This window comes from Astyanax mexicanus, chromosome 2, assembly GCF_023375975.1.
Source record: "Astyanax mexicanus isolate ESR-SI-001 chromosome 2, AstMex3_surface, whole genome shotgun sequence".
NCBI classification, from domain to species: domain Eukaryota; kingdom Metazoa; phylum Chordata; class Actinopteri; order Characiformes; family Acestrorhamphidae; genus Astyanax; species Astyanax mexicanus.
Window position 1 is genome coordinate 74,552,122 of NC_064409.1, and position 25,771 is coordinate 74,577,892.

The 25,771-nt window shown below is 39.9% G+C and overlaps 1 protein-coding gene across 1 annotated transcript in view; it reads left to right on the forward strand.

The window, feature by feature from the left end:
- nsd1a (nuclear receptor binding SET domain protein 1a) overlaps positions 1-25,771 on the forward strand; it is a 36,120-nt gene that overhangs the window by 4,220 nt on the left and 6,129 nt on the right. The window contains exons 2-20 of the mRNA XM_049475235.1: positions 822-1,717; positions 6,498-6,639; positions 6,732-6,904; positions 7,990-9,847; positions 13,944-14,056; positions 14,220-14,454; positions 14,555-14,646; positions 15,475-15,574; positions 15,680-15,840; positions 16,985-17,107; positions 17,911-18,034; positions 18,594-18,794; positions 18,939-19,118; positions 20,231-20,387; positions 20,496-20,701; positions 21,007-21,119; positions 21,949-22,218; positions 23,567-23,683; positions 24,884-25,025. Of these exons, the coding sequence (XP_049331192.1) occupies positions 839-1,717; positions 6,498-6,639; positions 6,732-6,904; positions 7,990-9,847; positions 13,944-14,056; positions 14,220-14,454; positions 14,555-14,646; positions 15,475-15,574; positions 15,680-15,840; positions 16,985-17,107; positions 17,911-18,034; positions 18,594-18,794; positions 18,939-19,118; positions 20,231-20,387; positions 20,496-20,701; positions 21,007-21,119; positions 21,949-22,218; positions 23,567-23,683; positions 24,884-25,025 (5,386 nt within the window). The 5' untranslated portion in view covers positions 822-838. The remainder of the gene's footprint in view (positions 1-821; positions 1,718-6,497; positions 6,640-6,731; positions 6,905-7,989; positions 9,848-13,943; positions 14,057-14,219; positions 14,455-14,554; positions 14,647-15,474; positions 15,575-15,679; positions 15,841-16,984; positions 17,108-17,910; positions 18,035-18,593; positions 18,795-18,938; positions 19,119-20,230; positions 20,388-20,495; positions 20,702-21,006; positions 21,120-21,948; positions 22,219-23,566; positions 23,684-24,883; positions 25,026-25,771) is intronic.

Consider the following 25,771-nt stretch of genomic DNA (forward strand, 5'->3'; position numbering starts at 1 on the left):
TTTATCTGCTTTGTTCTCCTCAGGAGGCTCAAAATGTCCAGCATACATTTGGTGACCCTCAGACACAGCTAATAATGCATATATCTAATGTCTGAGCTGTTTAAGGTGTTGCTTAAGCAGGAAAAACACCAGGCTGTATAGTTGGGCGCTCCTGGCCAACAGGTTTTGATTCATTGAACTGGTGCAATAGGTGTCTGTCTATCAATCACCAACCATAGTTACCTAACTGTTAGTAAAAGTTCAGATTGTTATACTTTAATATATCAGAGTGCTCTCCCACTGTTTTCACTTGTAGAGCATGTGATACAACACAACAAAGGAGTGCTGCATGGCAACAGCGTGGACAAACACTGCAGTGACTTGTGTGAATGTATGAATGAATTAATGAAGTTGTATCTAGACACTCAGGGACGATTTACAATCACTTTTTACACGTGTTCCACACATACACTAATCGCAAAAAGCAGCCCCCAATAGCGTGCAGTGCACTCTTAACCGGAAACAACTGTCCACTTAGAGGATCGGGCACTGAAGAGTGGACCCCCCCCCACACACACACACACACACACACACACACACAAATTCCAGCAAGAACATAGCAGACTTATGTAGTCTAGTATGAAGATGATCCGTGCAGAGACTCGAGAACTCCAGACAAATTCCTGTCCAACTAGGCTTTAACTTTAATATATATTTTTTATATTTTATATGGAACAGCCTAGTGCATCCCAAATTTATCAAAATTAACATTTTAATAATATAATATTAAAGTCATTATGACTTTTAGATAGTAAAAATAATTGTCTCTGTGTTTCTGGCAGGACGGAGCCATGACAACATGAATCAGTCGTACAAAGTGGCTGCCAGGGATGGCCCGGGAAGTCTTCCTGACCTGCAGGACCCGCAGGCCCACGATAGCCGCGTCGCTTCCTGCGGGCTCCACCACGGTGCTGCAAAGCGGCAGGCGGACCAGCCGTCGACGGTTCGGCTGCAGACCCCTATCTGCAAGCACTCAACGCTGTACTACAATCAGAGAGAGTCCACGTCCAACTACAGTCCACTCAGGAAGCTCCAAGACTTGACCAGCATGGTCAGCAGGCCTGACCTGAGCCTGCAGGACAAGGACTATAATGGGCGGAGCAAAGCACACGTGGTGGGCTCCGAGTTCAGCCTTGGCCTGGTCCGCTCCCCTCTGTCTCACGGACATGGTGCGGACGAGACTCCGTACAGGAACGTCCAGGACCTGGACAAAAACGGGTTTTCCCCCGTCAGCTCGGACAGCCTGGAACACTTCTCGCCCATTCCCAACGGATTCCTGCATTTCGAGTCCAGCCTGTTTGACAGCGGGGACAGCAAGGACGGCCATGAGGAGGATGAGGAGGAGGATGAAGACGAGGTGGTGTTCAAACCTTCTTCCAGAAAAGGGCAGAAAAAGGATTTTCTGAATGCGAAAAGCTCCTACTCTTCAGGACTGGACCTGAGCTCCAACTCCACCCGACACGAACCCTTTAATCCACTTCCCAAAAACACTTCACGTCCAGAACCCCCCGCCAGCCCCCCTCAGCTGCCCGTGGAGGTCATGCTGGAGGATTTTGACAGTATGGATGATAGCTCGGATAGCGATTGTGATCTACCCAGCACTGAAAACTGCGCAGCGATGTTCAACACCAGCCTGTCCCGAAGGCCGAGCTCGCCCAGCGGCACGCTCTCCAGTCCTGTAAGCACTTTTCACATTATATTTATTTTTGCACTATATTTATCATTTTCATTAACTTATTTAAACACTTATTTAAAATCACAAGGCATCTTATGATATGATATTATGATACATTTCCCTCAATAAAGACGATTCTACAATACTCGATATATCACAAGACAGTTCTCTACGATGCCTTACGCCATTTGTGTAAGTGAAGAGGATAAAATACTTGTAAATAAGCAAATACCAGGAGTTATGTATTTATTGGTCTCAGTTCTTTACTTCAGGTTTACCTTATTCATTTGATTATAGCACCACCACATAGAGTAAAGGAGCAGTTAAGTAAGTCTAATTTGGAGGCAAGTCATAGGTTGTTTAGGGCTTAGGAAGTTTAAATTTTAATAAATAAATCCACATTTGATGCCACTTATTGATGCAGTACATTATCACAATATCGATATAATGCCCTCTAATTTAAACCATGAAAGTTTATTGTTTAGATTTAGATCTAATTTGGATTAGTCAGGTGTGTCTGAACAAAAAAAATCCAAAACTGACAAAATAAAAGTACAGGCGAAAAAAATTGGGTCATTCTTTCATATTAAAGGAAATATTAAACCTAACCTGATTGCTCCATCTCTACCAATCATCAGAGGAAAGTTAGGGGGATAAGAGCTCATTGTATCTTTCAGTAGTAGCTTTGTCATTTAGAGCATTTTTTTTGCGGAAAATGAGAAATGGCTGAAATAACAAAAAAGATGCAGAGCTTTCAGACCTCAAATAATGCAAAGAAAACAAGTTCATATTCCTAAAGTTTTAGGAGTACAGAAATCAATATTTGGTAATTACAGTTTTCATCTTGGCATGTTCTCCTCCACCAGTCTTACACACTGCTTTTGGATAACTTTATGTCTTTACTTCTGGTGCAGAAATTCAAGCAGTTCAGTTTGGTTTGATGGCTTGTGATCATCTATCTTCCTCTTGATTATATTCCAGAGGTTTTCAATTTGGTAAAATCAAAGAAACTCATTATTTTTGAGTGGTCTCTTATTTTTTCCAGAGTTTCATAGTATGTGTGATCAATGGACCAAAAATTCTACACTCTGCAGTTTTGATTTAAGTTTTAGTTCTCTCTTTAAACTTGTTATTTTGGAGAGACAAGGGGCAAGACAATATTTAAACATGCAACAAATATACACAAATATGTAGTTCAAATATCTGTAGAATTTAGATTTACTTGTACCAGAAACAGCACAGAAGCATCGTGATTGTACTGAAAGATGAACTCCTTTCAATACTGAAGTGGCATCTCCTGCTATGAAGAGCTGTTCCCACAGTGTTACACAATTCCCAGAGTTTGGATGACCATTGGCTGCTGTGTGCTACTTTCAATGGTTAAAAAAACAACTGCCTTGTGTTTGACACAGGACTGGGTAGAAATTCATTATCAATATATAACACTGCAGTGCGGGTTTTCTCAAACTGCACACTTCATCACTTATCCCTGTTTACTACACAAACAAATGCTCTTTAAATTATTGCACCCATTGACCTGCAGAATTAAGTTGGCTTGTGTATGGTTTGGGATGCAGCCTCTGGAAAATCTGTCACGTGGCACTAAACTTATGTGTAAATATATTTTCCTTTTCACCCACCATACTGCAAAAAACTTATCCTGCTTAAACATACATCTCATCCTTATGTCTTGACACTGTATAGAGCTTCACGATACACTGTTTCAGCATTGATATCGCAATATGTACACATGTGCAATAGTGACACCGCAGGACATGCAATGTTTTGTGTGATGCCATATTACCGTTTTTTTATTATTTATTTATTTAATTTAATTTCTTTTTTCTATTTTTCTTTTTTTTTCATTTTCTCCCCAGTTTACATGGCCAAATACCCAACCCACTCATTAGAACTCCCCCATCACTAGTAATGCTCCAACACACCAGAAAGGTGAAGACTAGCACATGCCTCCTCCAATACATGTGAAGTCAGACTCTGCCTCTTTTTGAACTGCTGCTAATGCAGCTTTGCTGAGTAGCATCACAGCGCTAACACTCGGAGGAAAGTGCAACGACTTGGTTCTGATACATCAGCTCACCCTGTGCTGATCAACATCACCCTAGGAGTGATGAGGAAAAAGCACGCCATCTACCCACCCAGAGAAAGCAAGGCCAATTGTGCTTTCTCAGGGCTCCGGTAGCCGATAGCCAGCTGCATGAACGGGATTCGAACCAGCAATCTCCTGATCATAGTGGCAGCGCTTAGCCCATTGGACCACTTGGAGCCTCCCCCCCACCGGTTAGTTTTTTAAAAACTGCTAGGATTAAAAAAAAAATCTCACTTTTTTATTTTACATGACCGTATCTAACAGATTACTGACTATATCTTGTCATCGCATGTTGGATCATTGACTTTGACAAAATTCCTGTGTTTTAACTAATGAAAATAAATAAGAATTTAAGAATAAAAAAAATGATTTTAAAAGTAGCATGGCCAGTGTCGGCCCGTGGAAGTAGCACGGCAGCATCGCCTGGTCTTTTTCTAGCATACAATAAATACACCAGCAAGTATCGGTCTGAAATATCAACATATTTATAGCAATTATCGGCTAATACTGATATAATTCCGATATCACTGCGTTTCCATGGTGGATGGTTATGCCTTCTGTTGTATTCCCGGAACACACTGTAGATTGAGGAAATTGAGGAACGTTAAATTCCATCACAGTTTTGGGAATTAAACCACCTCAACCACATGCACCCACTACTATCAGGCCTGTTACTGGAATGCAAAGAAAATCCCAGTGATGTGTATGATTCATATCACTCCTTTGCAATCACTCAGCTTACTGGTTTCAGTTCTGTCAGCAGCCAATAAAGTTTCGTTTGTCATAAATTATGTATAAATGAATAATGCTGCTTTCCATTTACGCTGGAAGTGTCTGAGCTGGGATTAATCTCACACCAACTTTACTGTGGTCCAGTTTAAGCTGTTTTCTTCAGTAGAGCTGTGTGAAGTCTATGTAAGGAACGGTTGGTATATCGGCATTAACATTGGCAGATGTGCACACGTGGAAATATCGGGTATCGACATCGTACCTGAATTACCACATCTGTGCATCGCTAAAAGTGTGATAATTCTACACTGGAAAGAGAGACATCTTTTCAGATGCTACATTTCACACTTGTTCATCGTGTATGTTACAAAATAAATATTAAAAAAGAAGGGAAATGTCCTTAAATGCACTTCAAACCACAAAGAGTTTTAAATTTTTGTGTTTGTATAAGTTTTAGACCTACTGTGATAAATTTGTCCTAAAAATGTCAGATTTTGTGTGTTTTTTGCTGCACACTGCTTGAGAAACAACACATCCATGTCACATATGACATAAAAGATTAGATTTGGACCACATTTACTGAATTTGTTTAAAGCAGATTAAAGACATAAATCAGATGCGGGGGTGCAAATAAAGCACTTTAATGTGAAAATACTACCACCAAAAACGAAACCATTCTCCACGTGGAGCTTCCACACGGGAGAGTCCCCATGACTGACAGCCGGTAGTTCAGAGAGTGAGTAAGAGTTCAAAGACTAACCAACCAAAAAAACATCTGATGCAAGCTGTCATCACCCAAGTTAAAAATCCATGGCATACACAGCTGCATCTCAAAAAAAATTAATATCATTGAAAAGTTTATTTATTTCAGTAATTCAGTTCAAAATGTGAAACTCTTATGTTATATAGATGTATTACACACTGATTTTGGAAACTTCACACTAGACCTCAGCAGTTTGGACTGTGTGTCTCTCCACTCTTCCTCCAGACTCTGCTCCCTTGATTTACAAATGAAATGTAAAATTTGATCAGAGATGGTTTGGAGAGTCATGTCATCTGCTGGTGTTGATCCACTGTGTTTAGCACTATCTGGACGGGATTAGTTTTTTCAGGGGGTCCTGGGGTAATTTTCTCTTTTATAGGATGTCCTCTGTGATTTTATTCCTGTCTGGAACGACCATGTACGTGTTTTTCTTTAAAAGAAAATTACAGGCTGAATTATCTACTGTTTTTCGCTGAACTCTGTGGCCGTAAGGTAATTTTAGTCCCGTCCGGATGCACATTTCTGAGTTTTGTCTCCTCGCATTTAATAAAATAGCTATTTGTCCACTGCCACGTACCGTAATTACACTTTGGGCGCACGTTTCCACTGAGATCCATGTAAACAAAACAGTGAGTGGAAATTGAGGAGCTACTGAACATGATGGCATGTAACCTAAAAAGCCAAAAAACTCACTGGTCCTCCTGTTTTTTCAATTGTAGTCCGGATGCAAGAGTCTGATTTTTCACAGATGTCACCCTGAGAAACTGTTCCTGTCCGAATAGGGCTTTATATCAAGTCCAAAGTCAGTGCAGCTTTTATAAGGAGATTTTACAGCACTTTTACAGCACATGCTCATCATCATCATCACTTCTTTGCCACATCAAAAAAAAACACCTCGCCCAGAGTCTTCAGGAATCAACTATAAAATAAAATATTCTTAAAATTGTGCACAGTAACTATACATTATTATCAGTTATATTTTTTCTGACATTTATAAGAATTTATATTTATGTTCAGTACAAAGAATTAATATTTTTAGCTTAATGTAGCAGATAAAAGCATTCGAGAATTTGACAGATGCTCATACTCACTCATTCATTCTCACATTCTGCAGTTTTTGCTTGAATGAATGGGTAAAAATAATCAATATCTAAAATAAAACGTATTTTTATGTTTCATTTCAGTGTAACAGCCCAAAGAAGAAGCCTCTCCCCGGAGTGAAGTATGCAGTTGGAGATGTTGTGTGGGCAAAGTTCAACCGTAGACCCTGGTGGCCCTGCCGGGTGTCTATAGAGCCCCTGAGCGAGAGCCACACCAGAATGAAAGGTAACAGTAACTTTCTATTCACAAAGTTCTTTAAATTAAACAAAAATAAAGCAATATCTGAATTCTAATTGTCATGTTATGGGATGTTTCAGAGCCCAGTCGGAGGCCGTGCCGTCTGTATTTTGTCCGGACGTTTGGGGAGATCATTGACCAGGCATGGGTTTCAGGGAAAGCCACGTACCCTTTTGAAGGAGGCCATCAGTTTGAGAAACTCCCTGTGCTGAGACGACGAGGCAGACAACGAGAGAAGAGCTACAAATACACGGTATTGCCTGACATTATCTTTCTGTTTATTACATTATCTACTTACTCATTGCTTATTGAGTGACTAACCAGTCAGTCACTTTAACTAGGCCTGTCACAATAACTTGTTTTGTGAACAATATACCGTCCCAGAAGTTATTGTGATCTTTTTTTCTGTTCATTATTTTTTTTTGTTGGAAATGTAAAACAATACAAATTACAAACTAGTCACAATTTAATATTTCCATTTTTTTATTTTTGTGATCTTTGAAATTATTGTCATTTTAAAACCATTTGAATGGCACCAATATAATGATAATAGAAAAGCATCATTTTAATTAATTATATTTTGGGAAGTATATTATTTTTTTCTTTACCTACTGCAGTCCATAATGTGTGAATGGAGTCACAGGTTTTGAAGCATTGGCCTGGTCTTGCATGACTGAATAAAGTACTGTTTACTGTTAAATCTGTGAACAAACACAGATACAGTTAAACACAGTAGACGATAGACAGATAACACGATTATCAAATATTATAGCTCTGAAAAAAAAGAGACAATTTCTGTTTCTAAATCAGTTTCTCTGATTTTGCTATTTATAGGTATATGTTTGACAACATATAAAAATATTGTCATTTAGAGCATTTATTTGCCAAAAAGGAGAAATGGCTTAAATAACAAAAAAGATGCAGAGCTTTCAGACCTCAAATTCATAATATTCAAATATTTATAAAGTTTTAAGAGTTCTGAAATCAATATTTGATTAAATAACCCTGGTTTTTAATCACAGTTTTCATCAAGCATCTTGGCATGTTCTCTTCCACCAGTCTTACACACTGCTTTTGGATAAGTTTATGCCAATTCTGGTGAAAAATCAAGCAGCAAACTTATTATCATCCTTTTTCTCTTGATTATATTTAAGAGGTTTTCAGTTTGGTAAAATCTAAGAAACTCATCATTTTTAAGTGATCTCTTATTTTTTTCTAGAGCTGTACTGAGGTTGTGTCCATTTTTTGTGTGATACGTCAATAATGTATTTACTTTATGACAGGACTAACTGTAACTAACTGTAACAGGCCTAACTGATTTATTTTTCTTTGTTGAAGGTTCCTAAGCGTCTGATGCCCCAGTGGAAAGCCGGCGTAGAGGAGGCAGAGGCAGCTATGCCGGTGCCTCTCAGCAATAAACATCCACCTACCCCTGTCAGAGAGGTACACTCCCCTGTTATGGAGACGAGGACACCCTCCCCTCCAGCTTGCTCTACCATCCATCGTCTGCACTCACCCAGTCCCATTTTCTTCAATGGACACGACCTTTCCTCCCCGAGCCCACCCAAAGCCAAAGAGGCACGGAAAAAGAAACTGTCGGTTAAGAAGAAAAACTGCCCACTGTTGAGAAGTCCTATGAAACTGAAAGATGGATTGTTCTCCAAACTGATGTCCAACCCCGCGGCGGACATCCCTAAACCACCCGCACACGATTTTGAATCGGACGCCAGGGACTGTCCATATTTGGACATCGATTCGGTTCCAAGGATATTATGTCCAAAACGCTCCGAGGAGCTGCCGGACGCAGTGCTGGACAAAGAGCCCATCCCTGAACCGAAGGTAGTGTGTGAAAAACCTTTGAGAAAGAAAACAAGAAAGGTCCAGAAGATGGAGAAAACCACTGCATCTGCCTCAAAACGCTCGCCAGACAAAAAGGCGACAAACTGCAAGCGATTAGGAAGCACATCCCCAAGCTTGTCGGATGGGATGTTCGAGATGCACTCTTTCTACTTGCCAGCCAGCTGTGGGCTTATGTCCAGGGCCCTGGCAGCCTCTGATGAACCTGAAAACCAAGACGGTCCAAACTCTAGCCATGAATCCCTGTCTCCACCTCCTCCTGCAAACGACCCCGACTCGTTTTCTCCAATCGCGGACGTGCAGGAGAGTGCAGACCAGCATTGGCAGGTTAAAACAGACTCTTTAGAGGACCCTACAAACCCAGCCTTCTCTAATCACAGAGGAAGTTCTCCAAACCCCACTCTCCTGAAACTGACCAGAGTTCGGTCAGACAAGAAGCGTACCCAGAACGGACCTCATTCAAAAGCTAAAGAGCCCAAGTCAGAGCCTTCGGAAGATTTGGTCAGCGTCGTCAAAACAGAGAAAGAAGCAATCATCTCCTGCTCATCTTCCTCTTCTTTCACCCCCTCTCCTTCAAGTTCACCCATGGGGGCCTCATTCCGTGATGCCCAGGAGTTGTCCTTTAAGTCCCTGGTGAAGGAGGAGCACGTCTCGGACGAGCCCCCGTTGCGTGCCGACTCCAACTACAAGTTCAGCACTTTTCTCATGCTGCTGAAGGACCTGCACGACAGCCGGGAGAAAGAGGGAAGGCCGCTGACTCTTCCTCCCTCCTCACCTTCTGAGCTCATCAAGCAGGAGCCTGCAATGATCCCTGCTCCACCCCCTGAGCCCTCCTCTACTCCTGAGGACATCAGGGTTGATGAGAAGGACGAGAAGGCGACTACCCCTGTTCAGAACGGACCACAGGGAAAAGCAGCACCCGTCAACGGTTCCAGACAGAGCAAATCCAAAACAAAGTCTGCAGGGAAAAAGGAAGCTCAGAAGGATAGCGGAAGCAACATGCTTTCTCAGGTTTTGGACTCCAGCAAGGAACTTAAGCAGCAGAACTTGCCTGAAGCACTTGAAGCGAAAGCGACTGTAACGGAGGAGCTTTTGAACTGCCACTCCGAGCCTGCTGCCCCCGAGACACCAGGCACCAGGGGTACCGTCTCCACTGTGGCACCAAAGAAGCGCTGGCAGACGTTTGAGGCTGAGGCTGGAAAGAGCTCCAAGCCAAAGAGCGATCAGGGCAGTGTTCTGGAACAGGACGGGGACAGGCTACCCTCCAAGCTAAATGGAGTATTCGAGGAGAGTGTCAGAAGCCCCCAGTCCAGTGCTCAAGAGAAGAAAGACAGCTCTGGTGAGTGTTACGTTTGTATGGGTGTTAAAAGGTCATGCTACAGTACATGTGTTGTCTATATTTTTATGACTATTTATATTGTAGATTCCCACTGAAGGCTTCAAAACTATGAATGAACACGTGGAGTTTTTGTACTTGTGAAATGGTGAAATAATATAAAACATGTTTTATATTGTAGTTTCTTCAAAATAGACACCCTTTGCTCTGATTACTGCTTTGCACACTCTTGGCATCATTCTCTCAATGAGCTTCAAGAGGTGGCCACCTGAAATGGTTTTCCAACAGTCTTGAAGGAAGGAGTTCCCAGAGGTGTTTATTAGCACTTGTTGCCCCTTTGCCTTCTTCACTCTGTGGTTCAGCTCACCCCAAACCATCTGGATTGGGTTGAGGTCCGGTGACTGTGGAGGCCGGGTCATTTTTTGTTAACTACATAAAACTCCCCCCCCTCCCCCCTCCCCCTCAATTTCAAGGTGGCTTCACGATGTCATGCATTTTCTCAAACTAGATAAGATAAGGCTCACTCTGAAAGGCAATACTGGTGCGTTTTACTCCAAGTGGGACAGCTTCCTTCTTTATTTTTGAGTTATTTCGGACTATGCCAGTTGACTGACCCCCCCCCCCCCCCCCCCCTATTTTTTTTGTATCTTTGCGTTCAGTATCTACTTGCTATTTCTATTTTATTTATGTATTATTATTTAATTATTTTTTATTTTATTTTATACATATATATTTTTTTGTTTTGTTTGTTTCCTTATTCTTTTTGGGCTTACTGTGTGGGTGCCATTAGGGCTAATGGAAATGGGGTAACATAAAAGGAGGGAGGGTAATAAGGGAGGTGGAAGTGTGGGTGGGTAAAGAAAGTGGGGTAAAAAGGGAAAAAAGGGTTAAAACTAGTGAAAATGGAAACGTGATAATCGGTCTTGTTCCTTTTCATTTATTGGTTTCTTGTTTGTTATCTCTGTGACCTAACACCATATGATGTTAAGGCATTTTGTACAGGATTTGTTGTTTCCTTAATAAAAATAAAGATAAAAAAAAGTACATAAAACTCCACGTGTTCATTCATAGTTTTGATGCCTTCAGTGAAAATTCTACAATCTAAATAGTCATGAAATTAAAGAAAACGCATTGAATGAAAAGGTGTGTCGAAACTTTTGGCCTGTACTGTATATTAAAGATCTGAGGAGACTGACTGGTCAAACATGCAGTGAATTTATGCAATAAGACAAATTAATGCATTGCTTTCAGTGGCATCCTAGATTTCCCACAGGTTTAAGCTGAAGCAAGATGCGGTGCTAAGGATCGGGGCTGAGATCCTGTGATGATACTGTTGTTGTTGCATAGCGCATGTCAATAATATTCTGCTAGTTTTGTTTTGTCGCTCATTAATTACAGCAGTTAATAGATTACCTGAAAACTACCTGGATACCACCTGCTTTGGGATCAGTCATCTGGGACCTGTCTAACAATGCAGGATTGTGTGTTTTTATTTATTTATTTATTATTATTTTTTTTTATTCAACATTTTTTTACAGTTATTCAGTGTAATCAATAGGGGTGGGATTTTTTAAAAAATTGTTTTCGTTTGCGAAACATCAGAATGTGGCATCAAATATCGATATCTTTAATGAAACATTATAACATTTTAAACATAGGCCCCTAACAATCTGACTTAATAACGTTACTGCTTCATAACTCCACAAATCAAATGAATAGGGTAAACCTGCAATGAAGAATATTTGGCTACATTCACATTTACCAGGCTGAAGTGACTCAAATCTGATTTTTTTGCTCAATGTGGCTCAGATCTGATTTTTTCTTGGCTGTGTAAATGTGTCAAATTCGTATTTTTTCAAATCAGATTTGAGTCATTTTCATATGTGGTCCTAAGTCGAATACTTATCCGATCCATGGACATGCGATATGAATGTAAACGGTCAAATCAGAATTCATGCCTTCATGTCTTTTTGCTTTTACACATTAGCATTAGTGCTACGTGCTTCTCTCTCGTACCCCACAAACACATCTCTTGGTGCAGCTGTGCAGCTATAGCTGCAAAAACAGCAAAAGCAATGAACTTCAGACCAGCTGTTTACTCTCCACTGCAGCAAAAGATGCTCCACATATGAGCTGCTAACTCATCCATTTCCCTTTATAAAGCTACAATACTTCTTTCAAATATGAGTTTTTTGTTGTTGGTAAAGAATGAGACGTTTATACACGAATCAATGTGAGCATGTGAGGCAGCGTTTCAGGGACAAATTCGTTCACATTACACACAGATACAGATCACTTACATTTGTACAGTAAATGTGAACTGTCAAGATTGTCAAATCTGATCTGAGCAAAAAAAAAAACGGATTTGAGCGATGTGGCTTGTAAGTTGTGAATGTCTTTCAATCTGACACCAATAAATCCAGTATTCCTGGAATTTGCTTTTTTAGGAGTATTTTATCCTCTTCAGTAATCGTAGAAAATTGAATAGTAGAGAATTGAGATACATCAAGTATCACAGAATTGCAGTGACATTGTGATATCTTTGTTATTATGGGCGAAATATTGTTATAATATCGTATCGTAACAGATTTCCACCCCTACTAATCATAGATTTTGTATAGAGGGCTGATCTTCAGCGAAGAAACCATATTACATAGTCAGAAAGACTATGTTAAAAGTCTGTTATTACTCCACTAAGCACTAATTAGGTGGCAGTGGCTTCAGCATTGTTGACAGCTTCAGATGATTGACTGTTTGTCATGAGCGTCACACAAAATCTCAACCCAGTTTAACAGAGAAAGTTGATATATGCCCTTGTAAAAACAGGTTTACCACAGATTGTGAAGCTGACACTTGGGCTGGAACTTTAAGATAAATGTCTTTTGAGACAGTGACTCTGATTCTGGACATGAAACTAGTTCTGTTCCAATTTGAGAACCTGCTTTTGAACCAATTGTCAGGGGAAGTATGGTATAAATATTATACTATAATATTAACTGTCACAATTATTTTCAAGATACATGATATTTATGGCAATACACAAGATGAACATGGACCAGTAGCAACCGATTCTTATCTTTAAATGTTTTATACTTTCGATTCTTCTAAGTAGCACATTTATCTTTGAGGACAGATCTGCAAACTCTTGGTATTTTAATCTCAGTGTCTTCATGAGGGAGAGTCACCTGGAATAGTTTTCTCAGCGTCTTAAAGGAAGGAGTTTCTGGAGGTGCTGAACAATAGTTGCTGCTTTTCCTTAATGCTGTGAAGCTCCAGCTCATCCCAATTAAATCACCTCAAATCACCATCTCAGTTCATCAGGTTTAGATCAGGGGATTGGGTCAGGTGGAGGACAAACACTTTCTTGACTATTTACTACATAATTCCATATGTGTCCCTTAATTGTTTTCATGTGTTTAATAGAAATCTACAATATAGAAATTAAATGAAGAAATAAAGAAAACCAAATTGACATAAAATTGACAGTTTGTTAGTGTTATTTAAGGTCTGAAATGTATGTTGTGTCGCACACTAATGATAAAAATGTATCAGGATGTAATAAAATCAGCATATCACCAATCTCTGCATTTAGCACCACCATTTTCACCAAAAACAGATTATTTAAGGAACCCAAAAAATCTTTAATCTAGTCTATTAAAAAAGTCAGTCCTGCTTTTATTGTGGTAACTGTCTGTATTGTCCAAGTAATTTTTACTATTATATTTCACAGCATTGCTGTGAGAATTTGATTGCATTTAGCAACAGGAGCAATGCATTAGTGAGGTCAGGATGTCATACTTGATGGATCACCATCATTCCAGAGAAAAAACAGTTCCTCCACTGCTTTACAGCTCAGTACTGGGGGCTTTATACTCCTCTAGCTCATGCCTGACATTAGGCATGGGTGCCAATATGTTTATATACATGTTTATCTTCTTCAGAGGGTCCTATTTTATTGAAAGAGTTTACTGGCAGAAGGGATGTTCACATACATTTGCACACATTGTACAATTTGTTCAAAAAGATCATGGCTAATGTAAAATTGATTTTTAATGTTGTATGTTTTTTCTTTGTTTTATTGTCCTGCTGTGAATCCTAGAGTGCAAAAGGCTTCGAAAGCCGAGTAAGAGGCTGATCGAGTGCGGAGAGGAGTACGAGCAGATCTTTTCTCCAAAGAAGAAAACGAGGAAAACCCCAGAGTCCTCTAAAACAGTAAGATTAATGCCTTACAATGCCTATGCCTTACAAAACAGCTGTTCTTTAACACCACAAAGCCTTCCTCCTGTTTTGTTCTTAATTCATAAAGCAGGATTTTATGAACTGACTGATTAAGCAGCTTTGGTCTACACTAATCTGGTCTCTCACTTTCTTGCAGGGGGCTTCGATTAATAACACTAATTTTGACCAGACGCCTTCAGAACCTCAGCCGGCAGACTGTGTGAGCTCAGCGGTGGATCAGCAGTCTGAGGATTCAACAACAGAACCGGCTCAGCAGCCTCAACAACAGCAGCCTGCTCCAGAAGAGCCTGATAACACACCTCCATTACCTCCCTTATCCACTCCTCCTGAAGCTCGATCACCAGAAGCAGAACTTCCCGAGAAGAAACCTGGTGAGTCTTGGGCTTTTATGTGGTCCGTATTCGCTCTTTACTTGGTTTTGTCTCAAAAATCACGTCCGCTGATGTTTGTAACTGGGTCTTGATCTTGCAGCATCTTTAGAAAGGAGGAAACCAAGGAAGCCCACCCATAAAGTACTGCAGTGTGCCATCGAAGTGGAGAAACTCAGGATCCCAAAGAAGAAGGTGAAAGCTGTTGTTGCAAATCGATACAGATTGAGAATGTGTTAATTCAATTTAATATAATAACAATTCAGTATAATTTGACTCAATTTACTATTTATTCTTTTAGAAATATTTCATTTACAATAAAAGGTTTTGTTTGAATATATAAAGAGGATTTGAGGCCCTATTTTAGCAATCTTTATCTATTTAGAGCGTCAGTGCGTCTTTGCTATTGTAGCGACAGGAAAAGTACACCTTGCGTGGTTCGAATTGTGCTATATGCATGTACTATTTCTTTTAATTAAATATGGTTTGGATTTGGGTGTAACATAAAATAAACCAATCAGTGTGTCACTTTACATTCCCTTTAAGAGCCAGTTGCGCTCTGACTTTGGCGGATTGCTATTTTAACGGCGCAGCGCTTCTGCCCTTCTCAGCAGTGGAAAGTGATCTGGTTGTTCACGCTGTGAAGGGGCAATGAATGTCTGATCATTGACTGTTGTCTCTGTTGTATTCAGTCAGTGGTGCACCTGTGTTTTTCAGTGCTAAAATAGCAATATGCCAGAAATTTACCTGAACACACCTCACTTGCAGACCACATAGCGTGAACATAGACTGTTGGCGGATGTAAGATAGTAATAAGCATCACGATACACCTTATGCCCTCTGTGTATTGTCTGTACTAAGGTATCTACCAAACCAGGATGTACATGCAGTGCTCTATTATAACCCCTACTAAATATTTTTTTTAATTTTGGTAAAATGTCTGTAACTTAAATGTTTTTTAAAACTCACTCTAAGCGCACATCATCTGTTTTTTTTTTTTTTTTTTCCCGGTGCAATGAGCAGTTAAAGCAACAGGGTAGCTGGCCAGAGGAAACCAATGACAAAGAATCTCAGAAAAATGAAGTGCCTGGAACCACTCTGTCCAGCCCACCTTCTGTGGCAGGTAATTCACACATTTTAATAAGAATGTAGTTTAGAATTGTTCTATATTTGTTGCACTGTCTAATTAATTTATAATTCATTGTGTCTTTTTGTATTGTGTGTAAAGGTGTCACGTCTGGACCACGTAATGCACAGATGCCCGCTTCCAATCAGCCTGTAGCACCCAGCGTTCCCCGGAGCCGCGAGACCAGACACAGCCGCACTCTAGCAGAGCCCAAAACGGCAGAGCAGAGCCAGCCTGAAATCTTGAGACCATCAAACACGGAGGTCAGAAACTTTCCTCAACCATCCAGGCCATGATGTTTAGTCTTGCCTTGTTTGGTTCGGACTTTTTAAACTTTTCAGTTTGGGTCTGAACCAATGTAGCAGAGTCCCAGAGTTTAGTCTGAATAATAGAGGTGTTCTCGGTCTGGATCTTCTGAAACATGGTCCAGATCACACCAATTACTGGAAATTGAGTTAGACTTTAAACAAACCAGAGGAAAAAAAGAGTTGGTGTTGTGCAGAAATCCGACTCATTTTGGTGTGCAGTGCATTAGGCAGCAGTATGAACACAAAATATCTTAAATTGTGATTATTTTCAATCTATTAAACCCTAAAACTGTATTAGTGGTCAACATATCTATCAAATATAATTGTAAACGTCTTTCCAGATAAAATATTCCAAGGATTCTCTTAAATGCAAAAAAAAAAAAATATATATATATATATATATATATATATATTGTAACTATGAGCCCAAAGACTCTACGGACTACAGACGCGGTTTCTCTGGAAGAGCAGGCTGCATCTTCATACACACATTCGAAGGCTATTGGCTAATTCAAATTGCAGCTCCTGTGATTGAAAAATCACATTCAATAAAATTGCGATTTTATTAAAAAACGATTAATATATAATTAATATTGTAAGTCGCTTTGGACAAAAGCGTCTGCCAAATGTAGCGTAATGTAATGTTATAATATATTATTTATAAGCATAAATAAAAGAAAGCTGAGGATAATCTTTTACACTCATTCTGCTGCAGGGAAAAAGCATGTATGCAAAGGGGAGTCGGATTCTGACAGAGCTAGAAATCAGCACGACACCTGAAAGCAACTCGACGAATTCTTAACAAACATTCTCTAAACCAATTAATATGCAGTATATACAGAAAACCAAAAACCAATAACCCTGTCTGCTCCCCAGGCACCACATTGAATGCAGCTTACTGCTCCAGGCATATGTGCTTATTGGTGAATGTGGTAACAGTAACAAAAACTGGTACTAAAAACAAGATGAATAGTTAGTTTACTGAGTAATCAGTTCAGTTAAGATGAATCATATAATCACTTAGTATGGAGAACATAAATTATTGTTGTATGACTGTAATGATGAAAACATGATGATGTATTTTATTCTCTTTGTCCAGGCTGCACTGAATGAGGCTCTAATCCCAGTCAGAGACTCACTGACTACTGATACAGGGCTGTCCAACGGCAGGAAACTATCAGAGAAAGGAGGAGCCGCTTCACTGAAAGAGAATGTTTGTCAGGTAAGTGGTCTGTCTATTACAGGTGTATCTCAAAAAATTAGAACATCTTTGATAAGTTACTTTATTTCAGTAATTCAGTTCAAAATGTGAAAGTCCTGCTGGAAAATGAATTCTGCATTTCTATAAAAGTTGTCAGCAGAGAGAAGCATGAAGTGCTGTAAGATTTTGTGGGAAAACAGAACTGCACTGACTTTAGACTTGATAATAAAACACAGTGGATCAACACCAGCAGATGATCAGCATGTCTCTCCAAACCATCACTGATCATCAGTAAATTTTACATTTCATTTGTAAATGAAGGGAGCAGAGTCTGGAGGAAGAGTGGAGAGACACACAGTCCAAACTGCTTCAGGTCTAGTGTGAAGTTTCCACCAATCAGTGATGGTTTGGAGAGACATGTCATCTGCTGGTGTTGATCCACTGTGTTTTATTATCAAGTCTAAAGTCAGTGCAGTTTTGTTTTCCCAAAAAATCTTACAGCACTATATGTCATGTAGATTTCTTTTTCCAGCAGGACTTGGCACACTGCCCACACTACCAAAAATACCTGTTGGTCTAATTCTAATTTTCTGAGACACTGATTTTGGGTTTTTATTGGCTGTAAGTCGTAATCATCAATAAAAGAAATAAACGCTTAAAATAGACCACTCTGTGTTTAATACATCTATATAATATATGAGTTTCACATTTTGAAATGAATTACTGAAATAAAGTAACTTTTTAATACAATTCTAATGTTTTGACACCGGATTAAACTTCTTTTAATTGAAATTCTAATGAGTGTATACCTGTGTTTTCTTCAGGTGTGTGAGCAGCCAGGGGAGCTGCTGCTGTGTGAGGGTCATTGCTGTGGAGCTTTTCATCTGCAGTGTATCGGCCTCAGTGAGATGCCCAGAGGACGCTTCGTCTGCAAGGAGTGCAAGTCTGGTAAGCTTTTACCCTCTCATCCTTCAGAGGGAGCTATGTATTAAAGATTCCTATGACTTCCAGGGTAAGATAAGAATGTATCTGATTTAGTGCTTTTAATAGATGGCAACAGCATGGTGGGGGTTATTTTTGCTCTCTGTCTGTAAAGCAGGTGGAAGTTAATTTGGATGGTTGTTTCCGGTTGAGAGTATGTTGTGCGCTATTGGCTGCCACTTCTCACTGGTGTGGATGAGTGCTGAGTATGAATGGTTGTGTGTGAAATATGTAAATTGTAAAGAGTTCAAGGGTTTTTAGAAAGGTGCTATGTAAGTGTAACTTTATTCATTTATTCATCAAACTGGATCACATTCTCACCACAATTGAACCTCTCCAGCTTTCTTTTGGAACTGGGCAGAGACCTCCACTGTGATGCTTCTCAGTGTTGTACTTATTCACTGATTCCAACCAATACCAGTATGACCTCTCCAGAAGTTGTGATAATTCAGGTGATAAATGTAGCAGTGGTCATTTCTAAAGTGCTGAATTGTAACCTGTGTGTTTGTGTGTTCTTCTCTTCCAGGTTTGCACACGTGTTTTGTGTGTAAGCAGTCCGGGGAGGACGTCAGGCGGTGTATGGTTCCTGTGTGTGGGAAGTTTTATCATGCGGAGTGTATTCTAAAATACGCCCCCACGGCCCCTCAGAACAGAGGCTTCCGGTGCTCGCTCCATGTCTGCCTGGCCTGCTACATCACCAACCCCAACAACCCCTCCATCTCCAAGGGTGAGAGAGAGGCTAATGCTTAGGTCTTCTTAGCTTTCAATGGAAGTTAATTTGATATATATATTTTTTCGGTTTTGTGGCATTTCTATTGAAATTTTAAGGCAGTTTAAGGAACAGCTCTGTCTGTGCATGTGTGCACCACAGGTCGTCTGACCCGCTGTGTGCGCTGTCCAGTGGCTTACCACGCTAACGACTACTGCATGGCTGCTGGCAGCGTCCCGCTGGCCAACAACAGCATCCTGTGTCCAAACCACTTCACCCCCCGCAAAGGCTGCAAGAACCACGAACACATCAACGTCAGCTGGTGCTTCGTCTGCTCTGAAGGTATCAACCCACTTCTGGTTCTATCTGAGACAAACTGAGCCTTGCTAAAGTTTTGAAACCTCTGGAAATTTATGAAAGTTATGAAGTTTGTGTATCTTTAACAGATGATTCATGTTTTATTATGGAATTAGTTTCAGAGGGGGTCCTGGGGTAATTTTCTCTTTTATGGGGGGTCCTCTGTGATTTTATTCCCATCAGGAACGATCATGTATGCGTTTTTCTCTGACATCTTCTAAGAAAATTACAGGCTGAATTATATACTGTTTTTTGCTAAACTCCGTGGTCCTCCGGTAATTTTATTCACGTCCGGATTTACATCTCTCAGTTTCGTCACCTCTGTATCTCTCAGCTTGTCCACAAATGCATGTGTATCGCTGTCTCTTCACAAAGAGACAAACAAGGCGTAATTTGTGTTTACTGCAGTGGAGTAAAACTGAATTACACTCCCCAGCTGTAGGGGGAGCCCAGGAGATTTAGGTGCTCTTATCTGGGAAGCTGGTAACTTACAGTTTCTGAGGCTGGTAACTCTGATGAGCTTATCCTGTACAACAGAGGAAACTTTTGCTCTTCCTTTCCTGGGGCAGTCCTAATGAGTGCCAGTTTCATCATAACATTTTTGATAGTCTTTGTCACTGCACTTGAGGATACATTAAAAGTTCTTGAAATTTTTCACATTGACTGACTTTTATTTCTTAAAGTATTTTTTTCTTTAATTAGTTGAGTAGTTTTTGTCTCTCAAAGTATGGATTAAAACGATACTCGAACCAACTCTACCTCTTCTCAACTTTATAACTGATGCTCTCAAACACATTAAGACACAATAAATTCAAGTAATTAACTCTTGCGTTCAGCACAGCTGTTAACTGAAAGCCTGAATTCCAGGTCACTCTACCTCATAAAGCTGACTGAGAAAATTGCAGCCAACCCTAACCCTAGCAAGAGGAGCTACTGTGAAGAATCTAAAATAAATAAAACATATTCTGGGTTTAACACTTTTTATGTTTAGTAAATAATTTCATTCGTTTTTCTTCATAGTTTGAATGACTTTAGTATTAATCTACAATGCAGAATTCTTTTTAATGTTAAAAAATGCATATGTATGTAACGTGTAGGGGGCAGTCTGCTGTGCTGTGAGTCCTGCCCTGCTGCTTTCCACCGCGAGTGTCTGAACATCGAAATGCCTCAAGACAGCTGGTACTGCAACGACTGCCGAGCTGGCAAGAAGCCCCAGTATAAAGACATCCTGTGGGTGAAAGTGGGCCGCTACAGGTCGGTACTTAGTTCAAGTAATTTTCTAAACAAATGCATGTCTGTCTTTCTGACATTCAAATGCTGTGATTTCTGTTCAAACTTGCGGCCGTTGTTTGTGCTGTGCAGGTGGTGGCCTGCTGAGGTCACTCTTCCCAAAAACGTTCCTGAGAACATCCTCCGCATGAAGCATGAAGTGGGCGAGTTCCCCGTGCACTTCTTCGGCTCCAAAGACTACGTATGGACCTACCAGGCCCGCTGCTTCCCCTACATGGAGGGGGACGCTAGCAACATCGAGAAGATGGGGAAGGGCACAGACGCCGTCTACAAGAAAGGTGCGGAAGCTTGTGGTCTTTATATTGGGAGGGGTTTCTTATACCAGCCTGTTGGTCCCAGTCCTGCTCTGCACTGGGATTTACCAGCTCAAGCTACCATATATTTTTCGGACTATAAGGTGCACTGAATAATAAGGCGCATTATTAAAGAACATCTACGTTCTAGTCTATTTTCATACAGAAGGTGCATTAGATTTTTCTAGTAGAGAAAGGGTCTGAGCAGAGAACACGCTGATCTTGATTACTAGTGTTATTTGTGATTGAGCAGAAGAATGATGCTGTGTGTGTTTTTTCCTTTTGTTCAGCTTTAAATGAGGCAGCTGAGCGGTTCAGAGAGCTGCAGGCTGAGAAGGAGATGAGGCAGCTTCAGGAGGACAGAAAGAACGACAAGAAACCCCCACCATACAAACACATAAAGGTATGTCACACACTCCTAAAATGACCAAAGCCCAATTCCACTTCCACTTTTGGTCTCATTCTCAGCTGTTTCTATTTAGCCCTGCTTTTGTTTACTGAATAAACGGTTTCTGAAAAAGAACAGGATTTTGTCTCTTGCCTATGAATATTTATACATGCAAATACATCACCTCTGATTGGCTAACATCACTGCAGATAAGAACGTGACCTGCCTTCCCCCACAATCAATTTTACAGCTCTAAAACTCAAAGGACTAAATGTTTTCAGAGATACAGCCTTAGTTATAAAGATGTAACACTGAGTGCTAGAAAAAATTAACCCTTAAACTTAACTTAACGTCAAACTCTCAGCGGCTCATCCCCCACACTGAAAATCTTACCTGGATATACTTAGTGGGAATACTAATATATGTTGAGATATAATATGATGAAAACTTGACTAAATTAAAGTATCATCAGTTAAAGTATCATCAACACACAGCCGTCTTATTTATACCTATAGATAATATGATTATTTGCAATTATTTGCATGAGTCTGTACTCTGTTGAGTGTCATCCCTCTGAATTGCTCATGTTCTTTAAAAAAAAACTGCATAGTATATGTGATATTACAATATGGTAATTTTTTACATTTCTAAAATGTAAATATATGTGTATTTACGACACATTGTCTCCAGGTCTGATATTAGTACAGATTTTACTGCTTTTAATTAGAATAAGGCTTTTCTTTGTTACATTCAATGTGTAATTCAGGGTGATCCATATTTTAAACTCTGTCTTATAAAATTAGGGATATTAACCTGCTGCTGTTGGTTGTTTGTTTTTCTTCAGGTGAACCGGCCGATAGGGAAGGTGCAGATCCTGACTGCAGACCTGTCGGAGATTCCGCGCTGTAACTGCAAGGCTACTGACGAGACCCCGTGTGGCATGGACTCGGAGTGCATCAATCGTATGTTGATGTACGAGTGCAACCCACAGGTGTGTGCGGCTGGAGAGCGCTGTCAGAACCAGTGCTTCACTAAGCGCGAGTACAGCCCGGTGGAGATCTTCCGCACTCTGTCCCGGGGCTGGGGGCTTCGCAGCGTCTCCGAAATCAAAAAGGTGAGTAGCGGATTTCTTTGTTAATTTTTTTTTACTTCGAGTCTTGTTCTGCACAGGAAGAGATGAAATATTTTATATACCAGCCAACATGTACGCGTTTCATGTAGCAGGCACACACTACATGTGAAGTCAGCCACCGCCTCTTTTAAAACTGCTGTTACAGCAGTGGCAAGTAGCCAGCGCGCTCGGAGGAAAGCGCAGCGACTCGGTTGCGATACATTAGCTTACATAGCACTTTTCCACCATTGTGAAACCAGCACATTCTGGTTCGCGAACCTAATTTTTAATCTGTTTCCACCAACAAAAGTAGGTTCTGGAACCAGGAACGTTTGTTAGGACACAAGATTTAGAACACCCCTATTTTTCCCCTTTATTTGTTTTTTGCCTTTTAAGCTCTTCAGGTCCAGCCAATAACTGGAAATGGTACAAAATCCAAATAGCAATGTAAAAAAATAGCTTTAAAAATAGATTGTAAACATGTGAATTTCCAAAGCCTTTGTCTGTAGTAAAGCAGTGCTGGAACAAATTGTGTTACTGCTGTAACTCTCTACTGCAGCATTTACACACTTACACACACACAGCACATTCACACTTTCATCATAATAACTAGAAAAAGCAACACAGAGAACCCTGTAACTATTAAAAGTAGAGGTCTTTTCTTTAGAAAAATTACAGATAAAGGGTTGAGTACTGATTCCTGCACCTTCAAAAGACTAGAGAAAACTGCTACAGAATAATGCCTGGCTGACCCACATGGAAACAACAGCTTTAGCCTTTAGCTCAGCTTAACATGATTGAACTAAGTTCAATCTCAGTTTTAGCTGTGAAGAGAAGAATTAGAGCTCTGACAGGTGAAGTGCAGTAATAAAGTTAATTTTAAGATGAGACAATTAAAAAAAGGAGCTTGTCTTAGTTATACAGCACTGCTACTGGACTGTTTAACAATAGGGGTGTTTTAAATGCTATGACTGATAGTGTATAAAAATCAGTGTCTGACCATTTTCCAACCACAAACCCTGGGTTAATACTGTTGTCCAGGCTAAACTAAGCGCTCGGACTATTCTAGCACAGCTGTGGTGACCTGGTAGCCTACATAAATGCCAGACTATGACCTTCAGAGGACCACCAGACTGTCCAATCCTTCTGACTAATATTTATTTTAAGTACAGATCAACACACGGTTCTCTATCGTCTGTAAATTTAGTGTGTTATTATGGTGTTATTCTGTTGTAGAGAAGTAAGCGCAGTCTCACCACTAGCATTTTACATTGCTCAATACACTAACATTTATAAATGAGACTCAGACATGTTTGGCTGTTGTGTGTTTACTCTCTGCTGCCCCCCACAGGGTGCCTTTGTGAGTGAGTATGTGGGTGAAATGATTGATGAAGAGGAGTGTAGGGCCAGGATAAAACACGCACAAGACAACGACATCAGCAACTTCTACATGCTTACGCTGGACAAGGCAAGTCTCTCTGATCCACCTCTGTTTTTCAGTCTTATGAAAACCAGGGGCTGGGCTCACACAACTTTTTCAAAATAAAAGAAAAAAAAATAAGAGATCACTTCAGTTTCTGAATCAGTTTCTCTGATTTTGCTATTTATAGGTTTATGTTTGTGTAAAATGAGCATTGTTGTTTTATTCAATAAACTACAGACAACATTTCTCCCAAATTCCAACTAAAATCTTGTTATTTAGAGCATTTATTTGCAGAAAATGAGAAATGACTGAAATAACAAAAAAAGACGCAGAGCTTTCAGACCTCAAATAATGCAAAGAAAACAAGTTCATATTCATAAAGTTTTAAGAGTTCAGAAATCAATATTTGGTGGAATAACCCTGATTTTTAATCAATTAATTTCTCCTCCACCAGTCTTACACACTGCTTTTGGATAACTTTATGCTGCTTTACTCCTGGTGCAAAAATTCAAGCAGTTCAGTTTGGTTTGATGGCTCGTGATCATCCATCTTCCTCCTGATTATATTCCAGAGGTTTTCAATTTGGTAAAATCAAAGAAACTCATCATTTTTTCAGTGTTCTCTTATTTTTTCCAGAGCTGTATATGCATATATACTTATAAATACAGCACAATCAGTAAGGAAATTTGTGTTTGGTAGATTACTTATTTTTGTTAATTTCTCTTTTAAATGTGGCCACACTTGTAAGGAACATGCATTTGTGGGCTGCAGCCATGGGAAAAAAATAGTAATTGAGTAATCCAGAATAGGATTGATACCATTATTTATCACAAAATTATTTTAGGGAATACATTCATTTTTAAAAGACAAAAAAAAATCTTTTTTTTTTTTTCTTAACTTTAAAATGAAATTTGACTATGTCTGAATGCAGTTTAGCTTTTCAAGTGTTCAAGTGAAGTCTAATGCAATTTAAACAAGCAATTTACAGCATCATCATATTATTCTTCACAGCCTCTTTTAAATATAAACCTTCAGTTTGCTGTCTTTACTACACATTTTAATGCATTAATAACACAAACACACAGCTCCCTCAGCCTCTGTACCCCTCTCTAAATCTTCATTATTGAAGTGCTGCTCTCTGTAGGGATCTATATCTGAATGTTTTATGGCTCGGTGGGGGCTTGCTGACTCTCCCACCCTCTGTCTTTTTCCTCCTGCTGAGTTGTGCTCTTTTCCCGCCGACAGGATCGCATCATCGACGCGGGACCGAAAGGGAACGAGGCGCGCTTCATGAACCACTGCTGCCAGCCAAACTGCGAGACGCAGAAGTGGACGGTGAACGGGGACACGCGAGTGGGGCTGTTCGCTCTGGAGGATATCGGTGCAGGTGGGAGTCAAACCCTATACAGAACCTTAAGATCGCAGCAAATGAAAATCAGTACAGTTAGAGACAAAACAAGATATTTTTAATATCAATTATAAAAAAATGCCTGTAATACCATATAAACCACCATGCAGCATTCTAGTAAAACAAATTCATAGAAATCACCTAACAACACCATATTAGCCACCTGGAATACCACAGTGATCACCTGTGACCCCAGAGCACAGTTATCTCTTTCATGTCATGAGGAATCACACAACACCATAGCAACCATCTTGCAATAAATACTATAACGCACGCATCCAGCAATTACTTGGCAACCCCAGAGCAACCACCTGTGTTACCATAGCATCACACTAGCTACCACCTGTGATACCATAGCATCACTCGGGCTACTGCCTATTAGGGGTGCGAATCTCTCAGGGTCTGGTGATTTGATTCGATTCAAAAATGATTTTCGATTCCAGAACAATTTTTCAATTCAAGTGATCTATAAATTTTGTTTAAATTATGCGATTGACAAGACGAAATGACAATTTAAATAAATAGAAAATTTATTTAAAACAATCATTTTAGGTTCTTTACTGTATCAATTTTTTTCTGCAACATACAGAACCTTAAATATTAAATATACAACTGAGTCCAAGAGTCACACGCAAGTGCTAGTCTTAATCGGCATTAATCAGAGCTTCTCCCACTTTACTCTTAGTTTCAGCAGGGTTGGAAATATAATCTAAACACATTTTAAA